This window comes from Sinocyclocheilus rhinocerous, unplaced genomic scaffold, assembly GCF_001515625.1.
Source record: "Sinocyclocheilus rhinocerous isolate Xijiao unplaced genomic scaffold, SAMN03320098_v1.1 scaffold314, whole genome shotgun sequence".
Taxonomy (NCBI): Eukaryota; Metazoa; Chordata; class Actinopteri; order Cypriniformes; family Cyprinidae; genus Sinocyclocheilus; species Sinocyclocheilus rhinocerous.
The window spans coordinates 2226904-2252636 of record NW_015630021.1 but is presented as its reverse complement, the minus strand read 5'-3'; the positions used below and the strand labels follow the sequence as shown (position 1 = coordinate 2252636).

Here is a 25733-nt window from a genome sequence, read left to right as displayed (position 1 = left end):
GATGTTTGGATATGGGACAAAATGGATATTTTCTGACAGGAACTGGTGTCCCGGGCTGGATATATTATATTTCTGGAAACATTGTTATTTTTCAGTGCAGTATGGATATTCTCAGCTTCTGTGAACATTATCCAAACGTTCTATTTTGGTAATTCTAAAACTGTGAAAATGTCCAGTTTGCCTAATGTTAGTGGAACATTATTTTAAGGGTAGTATAATGTTTCTGTAACATTCTTTCAACGTAATTTCAAACAACACAACATTATAGAAATATTTGGAACATTCTAAGAACATAAAAATGTCTGGTTTAATAATTTTAATAGAACATTATTTTAACGTTAGCATAATGTTCCTGAAATGCTCTTTTAATGCGTTCCTTTCAGCAGCTATAACGGCTTATTATTACAAATACTATCATTAGCATTGTAGCAAATAAAATAGAGAGCGTTCATGGCAAATCCAGGTTAAATCTTCAGGCTAATATGTGCACTCTGTTTTGACATAAATGTGGTATCTTGAAACGGTTTAAAGGCATTTCAGTGACCTTTCAAGAGACTTATTTTAAGGGCACTTAAAGTGAAAGCACCAAGTGTCCGTCTATCTCATTCACAATTGAATAGATCAAGCACACCAAGCAAAGGTCATTTACTTCAAAGAGAATCCTGAAAATCTTCTAAATCAATGATTTTATTTCCCTTTTCTTATTCTTTCAGTTCAGTGTTTTAACAAAGAAAGAAAGAAAGAAACATACAAACACTTAATAAGAGAAAGACAGAGAAATAGATTTTTGAGAACCTCAAAGGATGAACAGACACACAATCAAACAGACTACATACATTTCTGAATCTTTATTTAAGTTACTATATAAATAAAGGGAGGGTTAAAGATATTACATCATGAACACTTGTAGCACCATTTTGGAGACAAATCCAGCGCTGACAGGGAGAATATTTGACCTAATGTTTATTCAGCAGTATTTCAGAAACAGTACATACAGGAAGAGTCTATGAGACACGAAACAATGAACATTATTAAGACATGTGAGAAACATCACAGAAATAAAAATCAGCTGAATAAACTCCTCCTCACTCTTTCAGAATTCCTTATCATTTCTCACATAATCCCTCATACACTTTCAGGTTTCCTTCCACCGGTTTCATACCCTTTATGCTCCCAGTGACTGTCCTAGATTTCTGCACATCTGTTATTTAAATATTAATCCTTCGCCTGGTAATTACATGAGACCTTTCTAAAATAACATCAAAATTGCAGACGTAATGACGCAGACAACATGTACAGGCTGTTTTAACACACATAGTGCAGTGGAACATCTGAGGGCATACAATTCAAGCATCAGATATGCTTAGAATCTATACCTTATTCCACAAAATCATGTTTTTAGTCTTTGATTAATAATTTTAAGGCATGTTTCTAATAAAAGAGCTAAAAAATTACTGAAATAAATCACATTTTATATTAGGGAAATGTTAATTGGTCATCATTTTTTCATGTTGTTCTTGGTACAAAGGAAATAACCAATATATAACACAACACAAGGACCACAATTAACGCAAATATCCACAAATACACTGCACATCACTGAGGCTGAACATTGATCTCAACCATGGAGTCTTCTTCACTGTAGAACAAGGACTAATGTCACACATCAAATGCTCGATAGCACACAAGCAGCCCACTGTGTAAGATGCATCTGAGGTGAATTCAGAATTATAAAATAATGGGGTCTTGATGGCCATTATATCTTACTTTAATGTTTAATGGTTCAAACAGAGAAATAGTCTGTCTAGTTCGGTCAATTAAGACTCATAATCAAACCTCTTGGTTAATCTGCATTTCTGAGGGATGGTGATCCTCTTGGACATTTTCTAACTAAATTTTGGAGGGAGACTTCCAATATAGCAACTAGACGTTTAACTATCACATCTCCTGACCATTGACAATTATTGCAGCAGTTTTGCACACATACAGTTCACACATGCTTATAAAACCCTGCAGGCATGTAACAACAGATACTTGGATTGTATCTCTATCTTGGAAGCGAAGATGGCCAATGTTAGTCTGTTAAACTTGCTGCGACTTGTGAATCTAAAGGGCAGAGATCCTCCCTCTCAAGTTTTTGCTTTTCATCCGTTTCACTCTCTTCCATCTTGGTGTTTTTCTGGTCGGACAAGGGCTCAGAAGATGGTGCTCCAGCGTTTGGGTGGAGAGCGAGATCGGCTTTCTCCCTGAGATTGGAGAGAAAATGATCATTGTATGGTCATTGTCATGTCAATTGCGTAACACGAAACCTTCTCAACACTGGTGTTGGATTAAGCAAGGTCAAAATCAATGTTAGTTCTGAAACATATTACAAAAGAATAAATGCTGAAGCTTGCACAGAAATAGCACAGAGCATCAGCAGAATGGGTGAAGGACCATATGTTCAATGTCAAAACTAGTGAATTTAATGACAAAAATGACAATGTTGAGTAATCCATATTGAAGAAGTATTTCTAAAAGAGTGATCTGAGCACTCAGCGTTTTAGTTCTACAGCACAATGGATGTGGAAAGCCATTCTGATTTGATTGTGTCCTCTGTTCAGAAGAGATTGTCATGTGAAAAATGCAAAAGGGAGAAAAGGAAATTAGGCAAAAGAGCAGATGAGGTAGATGATTTGAGCTAAACGCGAACATCAGTGTCATACTGCTTGAATGTCACACTTAAAACGTTAAAAAAGTACTTGTTTAAAAATAATATGGAACAGATACTTGCAAATATATACATGTATAAATATACTACCATTCAAATGCTTGGGGTCAGTAAGCTTGTTTGTTTGTTGATTTATTTATACATATGTTTATTTATTTATATTTGCATTTAGCAAGGATGCCTTAAATTGATTAAAAGTGACATTTATAATGCTACAAAAGATTACTATTTCAAATACATGCTGTTCTTTTGACTTATATTCATCATGATTTCAACATTAATAATAAAAAATGTTTCTTGAGCACCAAAACAGCATATTAAAATGATTTCTGAAGGATCATGTGACACTGAAGACTGGAGTAATGGCTGCTGAAAAATTCAGCTTTGTCATCACAGCCAAAAAATACATTTTTAAAATATTAAAATAGAAAACAGTTATTTTAAATTGTAATAATATTCCACAGTATTACTGTTTTTTACTGTATTTTTTTATATCAAATAATGCTTTGTGAGCATAAAAGATATTTTTCAAAAACATTTGAACAACTTTTGAATGGTAGTTTATATATACACATATAATACATACATACATACATACATGTATACATATACATATATACTCATTGTGAACTGTTTTTATCAGTGACCTATTTTCCTATTTTCATTGTTTCCATATAATGAAAATGAATGGTGACCATGGCTGTCAAGCAAATAATATATATATTTTTTTTTTGGTCCTTATATTTATTTGTCTTGGTCCCCATCCGCTTTCGTTGTATGGAAAAAAGCACCTCAGACGTGATGATTAACATCTTTACTTTCCATGGATGAAAGAAAGTCAGAAGGTTTGGAAAGACATAAAGATAAGTGAATGATGGCAGAATTTTCACTTTAATGTGAACGATTCTTTTTAGGAGCAGGTGATATTCCTTAATCCAAGATTGGTCTATCGAAGCGATATCCCAATTCGTCGGTCACGACGTGACTCGTAGTGACCGACTGAAAGGGAACAAATGTTACTGGCAATCAATGAGAATAAGCATGAAGAGATGTGAATATTTGCCCTGCACCTGGCAAAAGTTCAAAATGCTTATGACTGCTCAATGACTGACTGAACATAAGCAAGATTGAGGCACACAGAAAGACTCAACTTTGACTGTAAAATTGAAACAGATGAGACGGGCTTTCTTTATAACCTAAATAAATATTGATTTTTGAAAAGCTTAAGTGAATTCAAGACCTTCAATGACTGCTGAAAGATTGCACAGCCCTCACTGACAGGATAGGTGTCATTACTTTAGTGAGGGATGAATATTATTGGACTTGCATACTGAAGGTGACTCTGGGTCAGAAACAGAAGCAGTCGATAGACTTATCAAGGACATTCTCATTCACTTTTTCACATGCCTCTTCAAGCACAGAAAGATAGTTCTAGATGGTTTCAAAGCAATAATCTATGCAACATCTCATTATCAAACATTTTTGAAATTGCTTTCTTTGTAGGCATTTGCATAAAGAAGCATCAATCAACTGTAATTGCGCTTAAATGAGAATAACCTTTTTTAAATAGCTAACTTTACAACTTAAATATGTATGATAGTCTTCTCAGAGAGTCGTTTTCTGCTGTTTTAGGCTCACCAGGTTGAAGATTCTGGAGAGTGTGTTCTGTTCCCTTCTGCGTCTGTGAGGCGATCTAATGCTCTCCGAGCCACGCGTTGACGGGGAAGCCTAAAACACATAGCTTATGAACACAAAGAGGATACCAGCCCACTGCTGTTTACTGACATACTATAAATATGTTTTTCTTTGTGATGTTATTTCAAACTGTGAATCAAAAAAAGTTCTAGTGTTTCTAATGTGCAGTATACATTCTGTGCTAAATGCATCAGTGCATTTCTGCTCCAATGTCTACAAATGAAGAGTGCAATAGGAGGCTGCAGCATAGAGAATGTTACATGTTTGCTACACATCAAGTATTATAGGAGGGGGTGATTTAGAGATGGCAAGAGTGCAGCATAGGAGGATAATCATAACACAGGTTATTTACATATTTTGATCTACAATAGGAATTGTTCTGCACAAAACAGTTTTGCCAGCCAAAGAAAAACGCTTTTTGTGTCAGTTATTAATGTCCAAATACATTCAATGATGCATGCCTGTATGTATTTGAGCCTGTGGAGTTAAACATCACGTGGAAAAAAAAAACACAGGGGGCACTGGTGAGTCAGTGAATCAAGACCTGGTAAAGGAGTAGATGGGTTGGAGAGTGAGTTTATGGGGGGAGTGAACAGTTTGAAGACCCCTAGAGAGAAAGCTGCTTTACCGGCTGCGACTCAGAAAAAGCCTTGCTGTTTCAAAGTCATCAAGAAGCAGAGAGTCGCTCTGGTTCAGGAGAAATTCCATCAGAAAAGAAAGACGCAACAATCAAGGCAAAAAAATATACAGTAGGTAGAAAAAGAAAGAAAGAAAGAAAGGAACTGAAAAACAAGCAAAAACATGAAAACACTAATAATGTTCTAATCATTTCAGTGCCTGAGATCACTCTTTTATGTACTATATCACAGCTAAAAGCTGTGGAAATTCATAATCACATGAAAGATTAAGAACAGATTTCTTAAATAATGCCTATTTTAATGCATTTTGGCATCACAGAATGTGTTCTACATTGAAATTATGCATATGTAATCTTATGAGAGTGTGCCTTAATAAGTACAATAATTGTATTGAAAGCATTAAATGTGGCTAAATTGAAAGCACAATTCAATAATGCTTAATAAACTCCACTAAAAATGGCATGGGCCTAAACGTCATGGCCCTCCACAAAACAAAATTTTGATTAATCTGGAGATTTGTGGAAAATGAACCCATTCAACCTGTAAATCATCCAATCTCATAGGTTAACGAGAAGATCGCATGAAGCACAGTAAAAAGTTCAGCAGCTGTAATTAGAGCGATGCATTGGTTAATTCACAAAGAAGAGAACAAATGATTAAGTAACGCGACAGATCTATTAGAAGTGAGACAGGACAAGAAGACTTCCTGCAATCAGCCAGTCAGATCTGTTCATGAGGGTGTCTGTGAATGCAATCGTGAATCATGTCAAGGATAAGTGACATACCAGACCCAACAGTTCTCTCCACTGCACATGAAAAAAAAATGAAAAAAAAACGTAGACTCGTTAATTTTCTTCTTAGATGAATTTCTAATTTCATTGCTGGATATGAGAGGGCATAGAAAATGATTATGGGTCAAATCTATTCTATCTGCTAGGAACAAGCTCTATTATTAATTTAAGAGGGTGGTGGTAACCTTATGGTTAGAGGTAATTGTTGACTAATAGAGTGTTACGAATATCACATTCTTGCTCTGTCACTATTTATACCCTAGGCAAAGCACTTTTTACTGCAGATTTTCACTGCAAATTTTCTTGAAATAACTAAAAATGCATATACAAAGACCATTTTAAACAATGGGATTAGATACATGCCAGTAGAAAAATGGGATGTAAGACTTACCCTCGACTTGGGACGAGGAGAAGACACCTTCAAGGAAACAAATAGAAACTTTTAGTCAAGGAACATTTTAAGCATTCAAAAGGCACAGGCACAGCTTTTAATTTAGAGGCCTGACTGTTATAAAGAGACGTTGCGTTATCCAGTGTGATGCATACAAGATAAGTAATCCTTGAACAAAGACTTTTCATTTTAAAGATGGGGTCGATCATTAGGCTTCCTTGCAGTTCAGATGATTAATGACGGCAGAGACTGTATCTTTTTAATGAACAAGCCCACGGACCTGAGGAACAACTGTGCAATTAGTGCTGGCCAGAATAGCATTTTTAATTTAGGACTTGAATAATGGGAAAACGTTAACACTCATATCTAGTTTCCAAAGAACTGATTTTGTGTTTTCAGGGGAATATTCAAGAAAATGAGTAATGAGATATGCTGGTTTGAAGTCAAATCATGTCATCTGAAAGTGGAATTTAATATTTACATATCACATCTTACATCACGAAAAAAAAAAAGGTGATGTTAAAGCAGAATGATAATTTCAAATAAAATGCTAAACATGCTCTGTCCGGTAAATTTCCACACATACAAGATTATATTCTCATCTTTTCATCTGAAACAGTGACTTTCGACGAGTGACTCAAACAAGAGAAACTAACACTAGTGATGTAAGTGTGTGTAATGTTTTCTGTCTCACACAAAAACAAGTCTGGATATTGTAGCAAAGAAAACACAGGCTGCATGTTGAACATGACGACAAACTTGGCGTGCGAACTTAGACAGCAAATGGCCAGACACAATGTGGCAGGTCTAGTACGGAAGCTTGTCTTTGGCATATTGAATTTTGGTTAAAAAAGCATGCTTTTCAATAGTCTTCATCAAATATATATGCTCTTCTAATATATTTGCGCCAGTTGAGGTAATGTTTTCCTGCTGCTCAGTGCTTTGAGAGTGGTAGGAAACTCTTTGGATCAGAGGGAGCTAAAGATGAGAGCAAGGGAGGTGTGAAACTTTCATTCTCATGTCTTGTGAGGAACTGATTTCTTTTCTAGGGCTGCAATTGTTGGTTTCACATCACTCTTTGAAGTTTGGCACTTAAACATCCATGTCAGCACATGTGGATACTTACAAAGCTCCTGAAGAAATGCACCACAGGGTTGACATCTCCACGACGACGGGTGGAAGAGTGCTGGGGTCTCTGTGGAGAGGAGGATAGATGACCACGAAATGAGCCCTTCAAATAAATGAAAGAGAAATGTCTAAATGTAATCTAAATTTACATTTGCACTCAAATTGACATGCTCTGAACATTAAAATGAGAATGCAACAAAGAGGTATGAGTGTCAATAGTATAAAGCTCTACCTAGAGGCAGTAATTGAATCGCACTTTACCAGCAGAACAGCAAACCGCTATAATGATATCACTTGCACTGCAAACAGCTGTGCCCAAAGCTTCTTAATGCTGTGAAAATTCAGTTGTTTTTACATCTGAGCCATTTTGCCATCACTGATTGCTGCTGAAGCCAAATAAATAAATAAAGAAATAAACACCCATAAATGTAATCAGTTGCTAAAGCAGACTGAACAGTGTTTGAACATTCATCTTGGAAGAAACATTGTTTTGAACCAGATTCAGCTATTTGTTCAACATCAGCAGGATTTAAGACCCAGTTCTTCAATTGCTTCATGAAATTAAACTTGGGGAATCAACCTCTTATCTGGTAAAATGACTGGAAAGGTTGTACAAAAAAAAAAATCATATAAAAATCAATACTCAATATATTTCACTGATATGCACATTGACTTTAAATTTAGCTTAAAAATAGTACATTATTCATAAATATAGATTGTATTTGGTTTAAATAAACAGAACCTCAAATACTAGGACTTCAATTATGAGCGATACTCACGTACACTATGGCAAACTGCATTCACATAGCAGAATACCATCATGCATATCAACCAATATGCAAAACAGAGCATAACATTGTTTTTTGCAGATGTTAAATGAGACTCTATAATCAGAATATAGTCAAACTATTTGCAGTGCAGAGTTATTTGAATTTGAGTATTTCTCCTAAGTACTTGTTTATCTGTAAACCACATCCAATCCAATGTGACACAAATGCAATCACCTAAACTATATTCAAATTGTGTATATTCAAATATATGTAATTGAGAAGTTGTCGTTGACCACGACAATGTTTGGAAAACAAGTAAAAAAAAACAAAAAAAAAACTGACTCACCTTTCCCTTTCTCTTTTTGTCTCCTCCAAAGAACCTGCCAATCTGATCCAGGAGACCAGGGGCCCTCTTCTTCCTGCCCAGCCCAAAGGGACTTTGTCCAGAGGTGCTTGCAGTGGCCATTCTAGGTGTTGATCTGTTTGGTGGTCTACAGTCTGGACGGCCCACGAATGTCCTTCTCCACTCAATCCAAAGTCCGCTCTGGGGACACTCTGCAAACCTTCTCGATAGTCTTCGGCGCTTCTAAGGAAGAAGGGCTGGCCTTTGAAGGTGTCGTCCCCTCCGTTGCATGGCATTACGGGAGATGAGGTGCGTCTCTAATAGCGTCAGTGATTCTGGGCCGGTGCCAGGCATTCTTTCGAGCCCTTGTGTGCCTGCGTAGGGTGTCACTACCCTGCTCTCTGATAAAAGGAGCTGCTATTGTTCTAGTCCACATCTGCCTCAACTTGGGCCGAGCACAACAAGGCCTGTCTATCAGAAAGAACTAGAGCGCAGTGAAGAACAGCTTCAGCACAATCAAACCATTGTGTGGTGACTCATGTTCATTATATAAATACTTTACATTGAGAAATTACATATGGTATATTGCACTGTATAGGATTTGGAATGGTTAGCTTCAGACAAATGTTGCCATGTGGTTTATCATACTGTATCAATGAAATGTCTCCAGAAGTTTAAACAACACAGACACACCCTGATGATGTCATGCTACGGTTGAAACATGCCTTCTATTATTTCATGAATATTTATTTCAAAATGCTGTGAACTAGTTCTTGGACTGATTTCTTGAAGTAAGTGTTGCAATTTGTGTCCTGGATAAATGGTGCAATCTGCACTTGCCCTCTTGCTCTGTTCCCTTCCCATCTTGAAATATCCACAAATGAATTCATTTTCAATGACTCTGCAATTCATTAACCAACCACTGTTTGTGATACTCAGCATGGTGCCCACTGTGCTTTTCAGAGAAACATTATGAACACATGGACAAATCTATCTCTGTTGAGGGTAAAGTGCTGCTAAAAATGCTGTTTTTTCTGCTTTTTTCAAACAATTGACAGTTGTTTGTGTGGTTTGGCCAAAGAACAAAGGCTACAGTGTTTTGTTGTAAAACATGTTGCTTTTATTATGTATTCATTCATTTTTTGAAATGTATTCTCTTTTTGTTTTTGTTGTACTATCTGTTCCCAAAAACATCAAAATTTCTGATCATATGAATGAAGGCTTTTCCTTCACTATGATCACCCAGATGTGAGGCTGCAATTTCATTTGTCCTCAAGATGTTTTCCACAAGGTCATTAGTAGAGGAAATTCATTCCTGTACTAGAGATACAGCAATACTACTGAGCAACTAGGCATAAGCTAAAATAATGAGGCATATAACAAATAGCTCAGGGGAGAAAAAAAGCAAAAAACGGTGTAGCAGAAATGAGTCCGTAAACACATCCAGTCGATTGAATATACAATCAAATCTAGACCTGCAGCAATTTTAAAAATATGTTATATGATTCCAAATGGAAATCTGAAACTATAGAGGTTTTGAACGAATCACATGTATTTGAAATAAAACGTTAAAACACTTTACTCTTTATGACTTTTATTTCTAAAATGCAGCTTAAAGATGGTTTAATTGCACATTTCTTCCTCAATGCTAAAATATATTTTAAAATCTAAGAAATAGACAATGAATGATTTCCCAAATATTTTCCTATTATATTACTAGTATATTTTGAGTAATAATTAATCTATATAAATGCACTACCAATGTCCAATAATGCACATCTTCCATAGCATAGTCATTGCAGAGCATTACAACAACACACGTTCTTCACAAGTGTTTGCCTATGCGCATATTCAACTAGGTAAGCCTGGCCTCTCAGTCCCAATTTATAGCAAATCCTGAGTCTCTATAAATGGAGCTAGAAGCTTGTGTTTCTTCACTCTGACCAGTTCACAGAAGCTCATCTGTTGGCTGAAGGGCTCAACGAGAAGTATGCGGATTGTGACCAAGACGCCCACAGACCAGCTATGGCCCGACCACCATTTCCATTTGCTATGGAGAAATCACAGTGAAAATGTCTGTAAAATAACTCTGTGTGTATCTTAAATAGCTATTTTCCCCTGAAAAAGTCATTAAATTATCTCCGATTGGAAATACAAGAAGACAAGATTGATAATCACAGATGGTAACCAATGTCACAAATCCATGAGATCTAAATTTCAAACAAGAGACCTCCGGATGACAGAGCAGGACATATTGGCTGCCTGGACAGCATGTTTAGTACATGTGTAAATCATTTTAGGCTATACAGATTTTTATTTTTTATTACACACTTTCATTATGTGTATCTAACATGATATATTGAATGAAATATAGTGAAATTGAAAAGTATAATTAGTCCCCCCCATACAAACTATATTTTTAGCATAACAATTTTTAAACAGCTTGTGCTTTGGTGGAAGACCTTTTGTACAAAGAGGCTCATTTGGTCTAATGAATGTCACTAATGAAAATTTAAATAAAATAAATCGTAAATTATTCATTTAATGTTGTAATATTTAAATCCCATAAGGATCCCATACCCCACCGGATAATGTGCATCAACATCCTATTAACCATACATAGTTCATGAAGAAAAATGGGACTCCATTAAATTTTAAACCTCTCTGTACTCTGTTGTAAAGTGAAAAATTCTGTGAGCTTCTGCCCTTGCATAGCAGTGCCAAGTGTGAGGGCATGATATTGTTGTGACATAAAACAAATGGCAGCATTATGCTTATGTCCAGCATTGAGAGAGGATGCCAAGAGTTGATGGAATCATTGGCAGCCCATCACTAAGGCATTAGCATCGCCGTGTTTACCCGCCAGAAGGAACAATTAGGACAGGCCTCCGGGACACTGAGATCAGATATACCAAGGACAAAGTGCATAGAGCAGTGCTTAATGCATATTATTAAATCTTATCGAAAAATGTTTATTGAAACTTTGCACATTAGCACACAACACCACCAAAGAATTTACATTTAAGAAAATTGTTTGTTTAATTAAAAATGAATCTTTTAGGGGAACTTGTTTGAGTGATTAATCAAATATATTTCCAAGAAAACCCTGCAATCTCTCATTAAAGCCGGTAAGCAATCACAATAACTATTCTTCACGGCTCCAATGACCCGAGCACAGAGATGCAGGAGGGAGGCAGCTGCGGTTACCAGCGGACATGTGTGACATCAACACCTTCCGGTGGCCACATTGATGAAGGATCTTGGATCCCTTGGTATAAATCAAGGACACATGACTGGCAGGCAGTGCGACATATGGCTAAACATAAGTGTTTGTCTATGAGATGTGTACAGAACATAGAGGGTTGTGTTACAGAATCACAACTTTACTGGTGGAGCACTGTTCCTGAGTGCTGCCACAGACCGAATGCACAATGGAGTCTTTGTAGCGTAATTCAAGCTGATTTGTTTTTCACAGTTGTTATTCTTTGGCTCAGAAACCCTTGATTTTTAGTTCATCTGTATGCACAGCACTCTTTATTGTCCCTTTAACTGTTTTTGGTTAGACATGGCAGAAGATACATACACATTGGCCAAACACATATCCACTGCCACTAAAAGCAGTCATCACACTTTTACAGTGCATAATCTCATTCTGTACACAAAAAGGGTTGGTTCTAAACTGAATGTGTACAAAACCTATGGATGCATGTTTCTTATTAAGCATAAAAAATAAAAAGTGAATTGCAAAATAAGGTTTAAGAAATTGTTATGAATATAAAGTTGCAGTTGACAGAAAAAGATATAACCACGTAAAACCAAACTGAACAATTAAAGGCCCGTTCACACCAAGGACGATAACTATAAAGAGAACTATATTAGCCTCCACACCAAATGCACAACAACTTTGTTAATTAAAAGTGAGCACTGCAGTTCTGTTGTCTGCCGCTTTAAATAGGCTACAGGATTTGGTTGTCATTGGCTAGCAAAAAAATAGTTCTGAATGCGATTTCAACGTTATCCTTCCAATGTGTCATTACCGTTATAGCTATATGTACGGTTACTTCCTGGTTTTAGATAAGCCAGCTCGGTCATTTCCGGTCAACTGTCAAAATCAACTGTGCTACAAGTGAAGTGCAATTTGCTCGGTTTCTCTACATAATCCATTCACAATATGAAGAAAAGTATTGTTTGTCTAACCAAATGTCCACATACTGTTTCAGGAATGAAAGACGCGAGTGTAAAAAATTACACGAGTGAATCCACTAAATTGTTCTGAAAGTCATTGCTATGATTGATAGTAATAACTGTAGTACAAAACACCTGACAGGCTAATGTCAAAAATAGACCTGTGCATTAAGTGATTCGGAGTAAATAAATTGCTACAATAGTTGAATGCACTATTATATAATTATTCTAACATTAATAATTAACTTATTTAATCTGTAGTTAACTAGTTAAGTATTTAAATAATTAACATTTCTAGGCTGTTGGTGTCTGGGCTTATTTATTTATTTATTAAACATGACGCATTGTGACTTCCTGCACTTGCTATACTTTATACTTCAGTACAGTAAAAGTACCAAAAATGTGTTACAATAGTTGTTTTATAATAAACCCCAAAGTGAGACATGACTAAATCTAGGGAGTTGAAATGGCTATTGATCTAATGAGTGATCCTCTGCTCTCATCTACTGGTTATAATGGTAATTTCATGTAATTTTTTTTTCAGCCCGGAGACACATTTTTTGGCACTTTTTTTTCCGTCATCTTCATGAATGAAAAGTGAATCCTTAAAGTGAATTTTACTGCACAGCTGTAACTAATCTCACTCCAGCCAGGCAACCAAAGTTGGCAACCCTGTGTATATCCAGTTATATTCATGAATATGAAGGCAAGTTATCGATTATCAAGAATATCATTATGATGTCCTTTATTATTAGATAGCATGCTAGCTAGCTAATATTAGTTTAAACAGTTACGATAGTGTTTAGTTGTCAGTATTTAAATGTACAATTACGTGTCTAGGTACTCTCCTGGGATTACTGGGATTGCTGTCATTATTTAGGGTGTTGGAATTATTTAGTTTCTCAGTTTCTGAAAAGAACGAGGCAGGAGAGGTTTGTGTGATGGGGCTCCAGAGTCTCTATATATCACAAAATCAAATAACATTTCACCGGAAGTTTACAAGCTGGATTATCTCCATGCGGAAGTTCTTAAATCGCATGGCATCGCATCGCAAAGGGAAAATTGCCAGTTCGTGTTGAAAATTAATGGCTTTTGACAACCCCTTAACTCACAAGGAACTCTGATGCTTTCATGCATTAAAATATGGTTATTATTCAATCTCACCCTTACAGAAAAACCACATGAACTTCACATGTCAAAATCACATGTGAAATATTTGAAACACATGTGAAAACTCATGTGAAACACATATGAAACACACATGAAACATGCGGTTTTGGAACATTTTCATGGTGGAAATGTGTAAAACACATGTGATTACGTTTCCACATGTTGTCACATATTGTCCACATAAGATCACATGGGTTTCACATTTACACAATGAAAATGCTCCAAAACCACATGTTTCATGTGTGTTTCATATGTGTTTCACATATTTCACACTGGTTCATGTGGTTTTTCTGTAAGGGCAAAACTTTACATAGTATACATACCCATTAAAGCTGGTAATGTGGAATGGTAAATGTTTTAAAATGTGTTGGGCCTCCATAATTTGTAAACTTAGTAGCAGTAAAACAACATTTGATGATTGCTTGGTTTCTAAACTAGGAGCTCTTAATCACAGCCTTGAATGATTTAAAACTCAAATGAGGAATGTGTGTAGAGTCATCTATTATAGTTAGGCTCTTTCAAACTACATTTATTTCTGGATGCTTTTATCCAAGTGCATTCAAGTATATCATCCATATTCCCTGGCAATACAACCCATGTGTTGCTGACATGCAATAGTTGTGCTATAAAGAGTCATTTATCAGTAGACAAACATAGCTATGCTGCACCCAGTAATAGTCAAGCCTCATTAAATACAAAGGGATACACTAAGTGCTAAGAATTCTAAAAAACTAGGTTGCATTACCATGGAATTCATCAAAGAACATATGAATAGAGGAAAAATATTTTTATTCAACTTACTTGGGCCCTTCATTAGTGTCATTTATGATCCTGAGCTATGCAAGCCTGCATCTGTATTGAAGCACATTAATTCCATTAGACTCGGTTAGACTAATGGAATAGTCTTTCAAATTTGAAGCATGTTGCACTAAGTAATATGTAAGTCTTAGAAGAGCCTTACATACTTAGCTTGAAAATTTGCTGATTGAATAAGATTAAAAATAAGACTGGAAAAAAGCATCTAACTGTGCCCATGTGACTTATGCCAGGAGAATATAGTTGCATGAGAGAGGAATTAAATTATTGAGTGAGAAATGAGAGCGAAATAGTATTATATATTGTCATGATCCCAGCCTGTGTTCCCATGTCTTGTGTTTAGGACTCTTGAGTTGTAATGTGTTTTTGTTCCTATTGTTTCCCTGTTCACTTCCTTTGTTCAGTTCCTGTCCCTGTTTGCCTTGCCTTGCCTTGTTTGTTCCCTTGGTTACCCCTGTTTGTCTCCATGACAATTACAGTAATTGACCACACCCATTTCCCTGTTAGTTCTTATGAAAACTCATTGAGCCCCTGTGTTAACCTGTGTATTTAAACCCCTATGTTTGCCCTGGTCCTTTGTCTAGTCTTGTTCATTTATGACTGTTATGTGTTTTGTTCGCTCCTGTTCTTGGTTTCTGTTGTCATGGTTCCTGTTAGTTCCTTCAATAAACTCATCTGCATTTGGATCCTCTCGCCTTCGTCCTTGAATCACCAAGTGTATGTTATGTGTTTTGTTCGCTCCTGTTCTTGGTTTCTGTCGTCATGGTTCCTGTTAGTTCCTTCAATAAACTCATCTGCATTTGGATCCTCTCGCCTTCGTCCTTGAATCACCAAGTGACACACACACACACACACACATATGTGTGTGTGTTTGTGTAGATATATATGTATATATATAAACAGAAGAAAGAAAGTCATTCAGGTTCGGAATGAGTGCGTAATTGATGACAGAATTTTTATTTTCGGGCAAACCGTCCCTTTAAATGAAAATTATTTTATTTTGCTGAATTAAAAATCAAAGCCTTTGAATTGAACCAATCTTCTAATCACTAACAAAACAGTATGCGCAACACAGCTGTGTAAAGAGAGCATATTTTATGTATAATCAGGTGCATAGCAACCATTACAATCACCATTTTCATTTTGATTTTGAATAATTGGTCGAATGCAAACAATGTGATTCAATTTACCAGAATCACATATTTAAAATCAGTTTTATACTTTTTGTAAGCCAGGTAGTATATATTTCATTATAAACCAATCACAAAGGCCATTCTAAAATATTTTAGAAATTTTGCATGATTAACATATATGTTCCATTGATACAGACAAGAGAGCAAGAACTTCAATTGAAATTCATCAGCTGTAGTGAGCCAGCCAGAGCTGTGTACAAACAAAGCGTTTGTTTTCCACGCAAACAGTTACTATTTTTAGGGTGCAAAGGTCTCTTCAGGCTCACACAGTAATACATGTTGGACTGAGTCATCCATAGAATCACTGCTTTTCACTGAGACCTAACCAAACGAGCCAATTCTGAATTCATTAACTGCAGAATTTAACCAATTATGAAATGTACAAGCACTCATTATCTCTGAAGTGTTAAGTGCTTGAGTATAAATATGAATTACATTTCTGAAAAGATTTGACAGATTCACAAAAGATGTCTTTTTCTATAATTTCTCCTCATTTCTCTCTCCCTCTTTGGGTAGGTGTTACCCAGAACAAGAGCTCCTACTCTTCTTGACTGGAGTCTTGAGAGAGTCTCTAGAGAGTAATGATGCTCTCTTACCCCCTCCACAGTTCAAATGAAGCACCACGATCACTCATCCCTCCGTTTCCTGATCTGATGTCTGTCCGCTTCTGTGTAAAACCTACAGGTCATATAGCACTCTTCACAAAAGAGGCCATGCCAAAGTACTTACCTCAGAGGACACATAAGAGGGGAATGACATTGGGCAAGTCTTTTGAGGAAATATTGAGATCTATTCACAATTTCATTTCTGACTGAGCAATATTGCTTTGGGTACGAGGAAGCAAATGGATGGTGGTGAATTAACAACATCATTCATGGCAGCAAAATAGGTAATTTAGAGATGTTGCTTTTAATTTTGTGGGGCAGCAACTTTACAGAAAAACTGCATTATTTCTCTTTATTTTAAAGCAATTTGATGACTGTTTAAATTGATGCAGGAGAATTTCTGACAAAAACAGTCCCAAATAATGAAAGGTATAGCATATTAAACAGACGTAAATAACATTTTACTGTTCGGTATTTTCAACAAAATATTCAGGTGAGTTTTGAATGAGTTTCATTTATAATTTTATGCAGCAGACTCATGTTTGAACATTCTCAAACAGGGACGATGCAAATCATTATTTTAATCAGGTGTTCTGAATGAGTGTCCATCAAAATTATGCATTTTATGGACCCATCTATTACAGTAATCAAGAAGATATTTTGGCTATTATAGAAATGAAGGAGAGAGACTAATGACTAACTTTATGCATCAGGGCACATTGCGTCAGACTTGTCAAAAATGTGACTACAGCAGACAAAGCACTGAAGTACTGTTTTAATTATTGTCATTTCTTTTGGTCTCTTTTAAATTAGAAGAAGCCATCAGAAGTATCTTCAGTGAAAATGGATGTTTTGGTTGAAGGCCTCAGGGTTTGTTGCCTCTGTCCATGGTGCTGAAACAAGCATACGGATATGCTGACCATTACTCATTTGAGAGTTCTGATGACACCTTCTAAGCAACAATTTTCCTCACTTTTAATAACCATATGATTAAAATGGATTCTTAGATAAGTAACAATTGTGAAGAGCTTAACCACATTGTGTTTGACTCATCTGACCCAGAAAAACACGATCAGCTCCAGCACGGTCTCTCACAGTGGGAGAAAAAATGTTTTGGTCTTTGAGAAGAGGCAACCGGTCACCATGGAAACATCAGTACCTCAGGATCACATAGGGGCAGCACACAAAGGCTGAACGACTCCAAAACAATCTAAACCGGTAAAAAGCAGCCTAATAATCATTCAGAGTGAATATAGGAAAATTGATGAGTGGCTGAATTAAGATACATTATATTTTTCTCATGCAAAACAGCCAACATTTCGGAGGATTTCATGCCTTCCGAGGAGAACACTAAAAACAACCATTGCATGTCGAAGGCCGATTAGTTTCTCTAAAAGGTTTTTACAAAAGATCCTTTAATTTCTCTGGAGATACTTGCTTGAGCTTCCTAAGGAACTTGCATTGATTTGTATTGGTTGTATTTATCTCATAATCAATTGCCTCATATGTCTGAGATATGCTCAGTTGTTCTCACATTGACTGGTGATGCATTGAAAGCTTTTGTTTCAGGTCATATGGGGCCACACCCTAATTTGTGTTCATCATTAGAATGATTTTCCATTAATAAGACAATGCGTGGTAGCTTTCAAGTTACTCTAAAATAATTTAATTATAGATTCTGTTGTCATAGTTTCCTGGGCCCCATCAATACCGATGAGAAGGCTGGAGATGTGGTTATCTCTTCAATGATCTTACATGACTAAACATCTCTGATTCTCTGAGGACAGCACAATTGTATTTCCTCTTTGGATATTGGTAGTTGCACAGTATGGGTTAAAGAAAACCATTCAGTATGAGAGAGGGGGCAATTTGTATGTGTAATCAGTTTTGTAAATAACAACTGTTTTTTTAAACAATGGTTTTATTAAGTTTTCTTTTCGAAGAAAAACAAGAATACAGAACAAAAAGCAACTACACAAACCTAGAGCACACCCCAAACCTATGCCACCCCTGGTAGACTTCAGGAATATAAAAAAAAAATAAAACACAAACACAGAATCTAGAAAAAAATAATAAATACAAAAATAAATACACAAACAAACAAATATCACAATATAAAAAGCACCATGCCACATATTCACAGTCTTAATATGAGATCCATGTATACGAGAGGCTGAGAGTTTCATCGATGTAACGGCCAAAAAAGACACAGTCCACATTTGTCTGTCCATTGCATGAGAAGGATTCCAGCGGTTGGACAGGAATTTTTTTTTTGAGAGAGAGAGAGAGCAGCTAACAGTAAACATTTTTGTTAAATGGATGATGAACAGGGTCGGCCCGTCGCATAAGCAAAATAGGAAAATGCTAGGGGTGCCGTCCATCCATTGGGGCGCCCAAAAGAGTTAGGTTTGTTTTTTTTTTAAATAATATTATTTTTAAATTGCACTATATATCGACATATAATCGATATCGAATTATGGCTTAATGCCATAGTGATATCGCGAAGGCTGTGATTAAATTAAATAAAAATAGCTATGCGTTGCAGTTTTCAGAGTGAAGCGGTAATGTATTCGAGTGCAGCCCATGACATGTAGCACTTCACTCTGAAACATGCAGTGCATTTATTTATTTGCTGGCAAACCACCAAAATAAAAGCAGTTTAATATTTGAATTTGAACAGAGATGCACCGATCGACTATCGGCCATAAATCGGAACCGGACGGTTTTTTGTTTTATTTCAGAGTCTGTAAACGGCGTTAACAGAGGCCAGAGATGCAAAGAAGAGAAACTACATTAGCAGGCAGAGCAAGCTCACTGTTCACGATGCGCGAAGTATGAATGTATCTCTGAGGGGAACTGACTGTCTTAAGAAACAGTTTAGATGGCATTTTCCTTTCATCTTGCCTCTGTATAATGCATTTAGTGTTTACAGCGGTAATCAAGGAAACAATGCATCACTGCTGTTCCTTAAGCGCCACCTGCTGACAGAGAGTGAATTTGCATTTTCATTCAGCCCATCTGCTGTTTGGTATGTTTTATGTAGCCTAATTTCACAAAGCTAAAGTCAGGCCATTCTGTTTTTGCTTCAGGTTTTGAAATTATACAGTCTAATTTAGATAAAAATATAGGCTAATAAAGCAACTAACCATATTCTTCATTATTTCTTGTCTTTTGCTCTAATTTAGTTCTCTAATTTAAATAGCTAGCTGAGGTAATGTCAGTTTTCTTTTTTTTTCTTTTTTTTGTGCAACCGTCTTATTTATTTCATATGTAATTTGTTTTTTGTCATAAAGCTATGCAGTTTCCGTGTGAATGATCGGTGGTGGAATTGGCTGCGATGCAAGGGGCACCAGCTAAAATCTTGCCTAGGGCACCAAATTGGTTAGGGCCAGCCTTGATGATGAACATCCCAAAAATCATTCAAACAGAAGTAGTGTGGAGTCAAACATATATCAGTGCCCAACACATACTGTATGACAAGTCCTGTGAGAGCTGGGTCTAAAAAGGGGAGAGAGAGGGGAACTCCCAGATGAAGTGCAAGTAAATGCCCTGAGATCCTTGAGAACATAAACTGCACTTATTAAATAAATACTGTTTTAAAGTCGAACTTGAGTAATGTGTCATGAGGTGCTAAAGAGCCTGAAAATAAAATAGTTTTCATTTAATGTGAATTTGAGAGGAGGGGAAGATCCATAATGATACTATTGTTATTATTATTTTTTTTAGGTTTAATGTATTATCTCATAATATCAGTGGTTCTCAACAGGAAGCTGCAGGCCACTTGGGGGCATCAGTAAACTTAAAATGTAAAATAAATCATATTTATTTTAATAAAACACTTAAAATGTTAAAATAGCTAGAGTGATGATATAGGGCAACATAAATAATAATAATATATTTAAAAAAAACAACAACAGAAAAACAGGAATTTTAAATGCAGCACTGAGCTTTTAAATTAATGAATTCCATAGGTTTATTGCAGCATTTGAACTTGGCAAATAAAATAGACAAATTCAGCTTCTTAACAGCAGATGTTGGTGTGCACTGACAAAATCTTTTAATTTTTTTTATTCTTAGTCTTCATGATGTTTCCTTTAACATTATAAGGTAGTTGAGTAGAGTGATCTATCTATCGTGTGGTTATATTTTTGACATGTATACAGTACTTGTCAAAAGTTTGTAGACTATGATTTTTAAATGTTTTTAATGAAGTTTTTGCAAATTATAATAATATTTCATAATATTACTGTAGGTTGTGATCAAATAAATGCAGCCTTGGTGAGCATGAGACTTTATTAAAACATTTACAAATTATATTTCTTCAAAACCTTTGACAAGTACTGTATCTATATAAAAGTGATAAGGACAGTGTTTTCTTTTCCCGTCCAATGGAAAGCGCTCGAGCGGCGCACTGTTGCTGTGGTTGGTTGCCTCCTCAGGCCAACACGACTTTCGATCGCTGACGTCTATTTAGCGCACTCCGACAAACTTATAATATAAGTTTTGTGAGTAATGAAACGTTATTTTAAGAAGCGATAATATGTATTACCTATTTGCAGTGGTGGACGAAGTACACAAATCAAGTACTTAAGTAAAAACTAACAATATTTACTTATTTTCAGTATGGTTATGAATAAACATTCATATCTGTCTACTCGGCTAGTTAATCCAAACAATATAAAAATGTATACTGTTGATAAACAATATAAAAACAGACGCACATAGGGGCTAAATGCGTAGCATTTTAATAAAACTGTTAACGTTATGGCAGCAGGGAATTTGAACATGCATGAGTTATTTTAATCTGTGTTATTTTAATGTTTCGTTTTTTTTACCTAAAACAGAGACACTGATGTGTCTGCATTCAAGCATTTCGAATGTAGTGAAGTAAAAGTTACTCAAAATAAAACGACTCCAGTAAAGTACAGATACTTGAAAAATGTACTTAAGTACAGTAACGAATTAAAGCTACTCCGTTACTGTCCATCACTGCCTATTTGTAAAACGAAAACATACTTTTAAGACATATGAACAGGGCTTAATTTGTGCCGGAACAAGCCGGATCCTGATCCGGCACCTCCGAATTTGTCCGAAATCTGATCCGGCACCTCATTTGACAGATCCCCTCCTCACGGGCCAATGAAAGACGCTCACAAGATCTCCCGGTTCTTACTTGTGAATTCAGTTCACTGGAGACTCGCACTAAACGGTTCATTTGAATCAGTGAGTTGTCGACTCGAGAACAGCTGCAATCGGTTAATTCTAATTCGTGAATGAATCGTTTGGTGCGATTTGCGAACCGATTTAAAGGGTTAATTGAAAAGAATCAGTTCGTTCTTGAATCAGTGTCAGAGCACTTGATATATTATAAGTACGATCTTATGCTTTGGAATGTAGTGAAGTAAAAGTTACTCAAAATAAAACTACTCCAGTAAAGTACAGATACTTGAAAAATGTACTTAAGTACAGTAACGAATTAAAGCTACTCCGTTACTGTCCATCACTGCCCGCGCCAATGTAAGACGTGTGTGTTGACCTATAGGGTGCATATATTTCATGAAAAAAACTTCTATTATGAGCAGGCTTGCCTAGCATCTACATTTGAAACAACAAACTTGAGCACGCAAAGAGATGCGACGTGGCTGCTCTCACAAACCCGAATGCACGGATCCAATACTGATACACATGCGTTTTCTTTCTCAGATGTTTACATTTAGTTAAGACAAAACCGACTGTGCTTACGAGGATAATCGCCAGGACATTTTTTGTGTGTATTTGGCCGCGTAAGTGCAACAAGCTGCGAAAAATAACTCAATTTGGTACTCGCCAGGCCGCGCGATATGCGCGCTATGGATGTGACCGTGATCGCATAGGAAACCCCCTGTGGAGCACGCGAGTATCGAATGGCTTAAACTTAAAAAGATGTGCAAATGATACAGTTTTGTAACGATGCAACAATGACTCGAGTCGATTAGGCAAGTGACAATTCTGTCGACTGTCCCGAAACCCGAGCAAAAGTCTTGTATCGCAGCGTGCAGTAGTGCAGACGAGATGCGCTGTTGTGAAGCCGCTTTGAGAGTGAGAGAAGACGCGGTACAGCTGAATCACTCACGCTGTTTTCAAATGACTGATTTAATCTGATAGTTTGTGTGGATTTATTTACTCATCTAACCTACATGCTCTATTGAATATGTTTGCTGGAATTTCCCTCATTATAAACTGGAAAGCAGATTAAACATAATTCTATTGTACAGAGATTTAAGGAAAACTTTTCCAGGCCTGGAAATGGCTGTTTTAAAATTAAATGACTTTTCAATTTTTTTCATGACAATAAGAAGATGCACACTGTTAATCAAGCTGGTCGGACCCACTTTATATTAAGTGGCCTTAACAACTATGTACTTACATTTAAATTAATAATTTGGTACAATGCACTTTTTGTGTACATACATGTTTTTACATTGTACTTATATTTAAAAAATGCCTGCATGTAATTACATCTGTAATTAATTTCTGTAATTACATTTATAATTACACAGTTGACCCATCCCTTACACCTTAACCCACCCTTAAACCTACCCGTTGATCCATCCCTTACACCTTAACCCACCCTTAAACCTACCCATACCAACAAACCTGTCCCTAACCTTACCCATATCCCAGCTTAATAGCAGCAAAAGTGTTTTGCAATACAATATGAACACAATAAGTACATTGTACTTAATTTTTGATGTAAGTACATAGTAGTTAAGGCCACTTAATATAAAGTGGGGCCAGCTGGTCCTCCATTGCGCGAATGCTCCGTTACCTCTCCCTCCTCTAATCATGCCGGGTCCGTCACCCCACGTTGTTCCGGGACCTCGCAATTTACAAATTAAGCACTGCATATGAACTTGCTTTTTTGAACACACTATGCTTATATAGTCTTTGAATATTTTGAATATTTTGTCTCAATGAAATATAAGTTTTAAGTTCACCTGAACCGTATGGATTACATGAAAATGTGCAGGAGTTGAAAGGGGTCTAATGGATAGTGGAAAAGTGGGGAAAAGGGCGGGGGCGGCTTGGTGGTGGTAGGATATCTCTGTATATGAGGAGAGGATGGGTGGGTAAGGCTGGGAAATTGGTGTCTCAGTGGCGTCGTCCACACAGGCAATATTTTACTGCGGCATCAAAACAGCTCTCCTCCACCAAGCGCGAGCTCACAAGAAGAGTCCCTGCAGATGAAAACATGAATCTCTAAGCGCCATCAGTGTGAGAAGGCAAAGGGATTATCAGGAACGTAATTTCTGAGAATTATTATATTTTAGATTGTTATGAAAGTGTAAAAGATTTTTCAACCAAACCTTCTTTTCTGGAGAATCAATTATCCAAGAAAACTAGCTACAGAAGATCAAGACTGCGTTTTCACGACGAAGCGTCAAAATAAGCTCACGTTGAAGATGAACATCCAAAACAGCAGTTATTCAGACAGACCTGATGGCAACAAAGACTTGGATGCTCCTGAAAAACCCTTATTTGGTATAGGAGCCGACAACTTCGTCACGCTTCTGATCTTTGGACTCATTTTTACTCTAGGCGTCCTGGGAAACTCTCTGGTTATTACTGTTCTGGCTCAACGCAAACCTGGACAGCAACGAAGCACCACCAACATCTTCATCCTCAATCTCAGTGTGGCAGATCTGTCCTATCTGCTCCTCTGCATCCCCTTTCAGTCAACAGTTTATATTCTGCCCACGTGGATCCTGGGTGCCTTTATTTGCAAGTTCATCCACTACTTTTTCACCGTGTCCATGTTGGTGAGCATCTTCACTTTATCAGCCATGTCGGTGGACAGGTATATCGCCATAGTGCACTGCAGAAAGTCCACTTACATTCGAGTTGGGAGGCATGCATTGATCGGGGTGCTGATCATATGGGTGCTCTCTTTCGCCATGGCCACACCGGTTGCCTACTACCAGGGTATCGTGGAAAGTGAGGACAACAGCACGTTTTGCTGGGAAGTTTGGCCAGATCACAGCAGGAAGAAAATCTATGTGGTGTGCACCTTCGTCTTTGGATACGTGCTGCCGCTGATTCTGACATCTTTCTGTTATGCCAAGGTCAGTGGCTCTTTAATTGTGGCTTGATTATGAACATTTGAATTGAATGTGGCTTGATTATGATCTTTATTAATGCAAAACTAAATGTGGATTTGTTTTAGAATTTGTTAAGGTATATGGGGCAATAACAAATAAGGATGTCCAAATTTATTAATATATATATATATATATATATATATGACCTGTCACTGTCTATTATGTCATTAATATTAATCAAATGACACTATTGCTATCCAGCTTCTGGCTGGATAACATTTTAATAGGTTTTTCATTGTAGAGCATACAAAAAGCTAGGCTGAAAGGGAAAAAAAATGTTATTATTCATTTTAATTACAAACCCCAATAATTTAAAGGGATAGTTCACCTTCAGTTGCTGGTCCCCATTGACCTGCATAGTGTTTTTTTTTTCCATACTATGGAAGTCAGTGGGGACCAGCAACTGAAGGTGAACTATCCCTTTAAATATAATATAATCTTTATATTTATACTTTATATTTATTAGATGTATTGTTCTTTATTATTACTTAAACTGACCACACACATTTATGTAAATTGTTGATCGTTGTTATTATGTTAAAAAACAACAAAAATGTCTCTCTCCACTTTTCTTATCAGACTGCTCAGACAGTTCTGGTGGTTGTGATGGTCTTCTGCCTGTCCTGGCTGCCTCATCACGTGGTGCACCTATGGGTCGAGTTTGGCTCCTTTCCCCTGAACCAGGCATCCTTCGTGCTCCGTGTGGCGGCTCATTGTCTGGCCTACAGCAACTCATCTGTTAATCCTGTTATCTATGCGTTCCTCTCAGAGAACTTCAGGCAGGCGTATAAGCAGGTGTTCCGTTGTCAGGTGGCTTCTAAGTGCCCTACAAACGAGACCAGAGAGATGAAGAGCAAGATAGAGCCAGCACCGTCCACCAACTGCACCACTGTGTAATTCCTGCAGCTGTTATGTTTGCATTAATTTATGATGGCTTACAAATGCTTAGAAATTACTTAAAGTTACTTGAGTTTTTAAGCTTGGGAGAAGGAATGAAGCTTGTTTCATATAGCATGGCTAGATGTTGGGCAATGTATTTGTTATATGCTTGGAGGTTTGGATGGTTGCCTTACTTTTGACATGATAAAAAAAAACTAATTTACTGTGTGCTTACTCATGATGATGCATTTCCTTGGACTGCAATCGAGACATAACTTAGC

General features: G+C 36.7%; 2 protein-coding genes across 3 annotated transcripts; one reads left to right on the top strand and one right to left on the bottom strand.

Annotated features, from left to right (window-relative positions):
- Positions 1-833: 833 nt before the first annotated feature.
- On the bottom strand, positions 834-8745 carry LOC107739556 (myelin basic protein-like). 2 transcript variants are annotated; one of them, XM_016551709.1, is made up of 6 exons: positions 8470-8745; positions 7352-7420; positions 6226-6252; positions 5829-5849; positions 4349-4438; positions 834-2246 (listed from the first exon to the last, which is right to left on the bottom strand). In XM_016551709.1, the coding sequence occupies exons 1-6, from the start codon at positions 8587-8589 to the stop codon at positions 2196-2198; spliced, it is 378 nt and encodes a 125-aa protein (XP_016407195.1). In that variant the 5' UTR covers positions 8590-8745; the 3' UTR covers positions 834-2195. The 2 variants fall into 2 exon arrangements, with proteins under 2 accessions (XP_016407195.1, XP_016407194.1); XM_016551708.1 differs by having other exon boundaries at positions 7352-7456; positions 8470-8737.
- A 15132-nt stretch (positions 8746-23877) lies between these two features.
- LOC107739633 (galanin receptor type 1-like) lies at positions 23878-25470 on the top strand. Its single transcript, XM_016551798.1, has 2 exons — positions 23878-24552; positions 25075-25470. The coding sequence occupies exons 1-2, from the start codon at positions 23878-23880 to the stop codon at positions 25468-25470; spliced, it is 1071 nt and encodes a 356-aa protein (XP_016407284.1).
- The last annotated feature ends 263 nt before the right edge of the window (positions 25471-25733 follow it).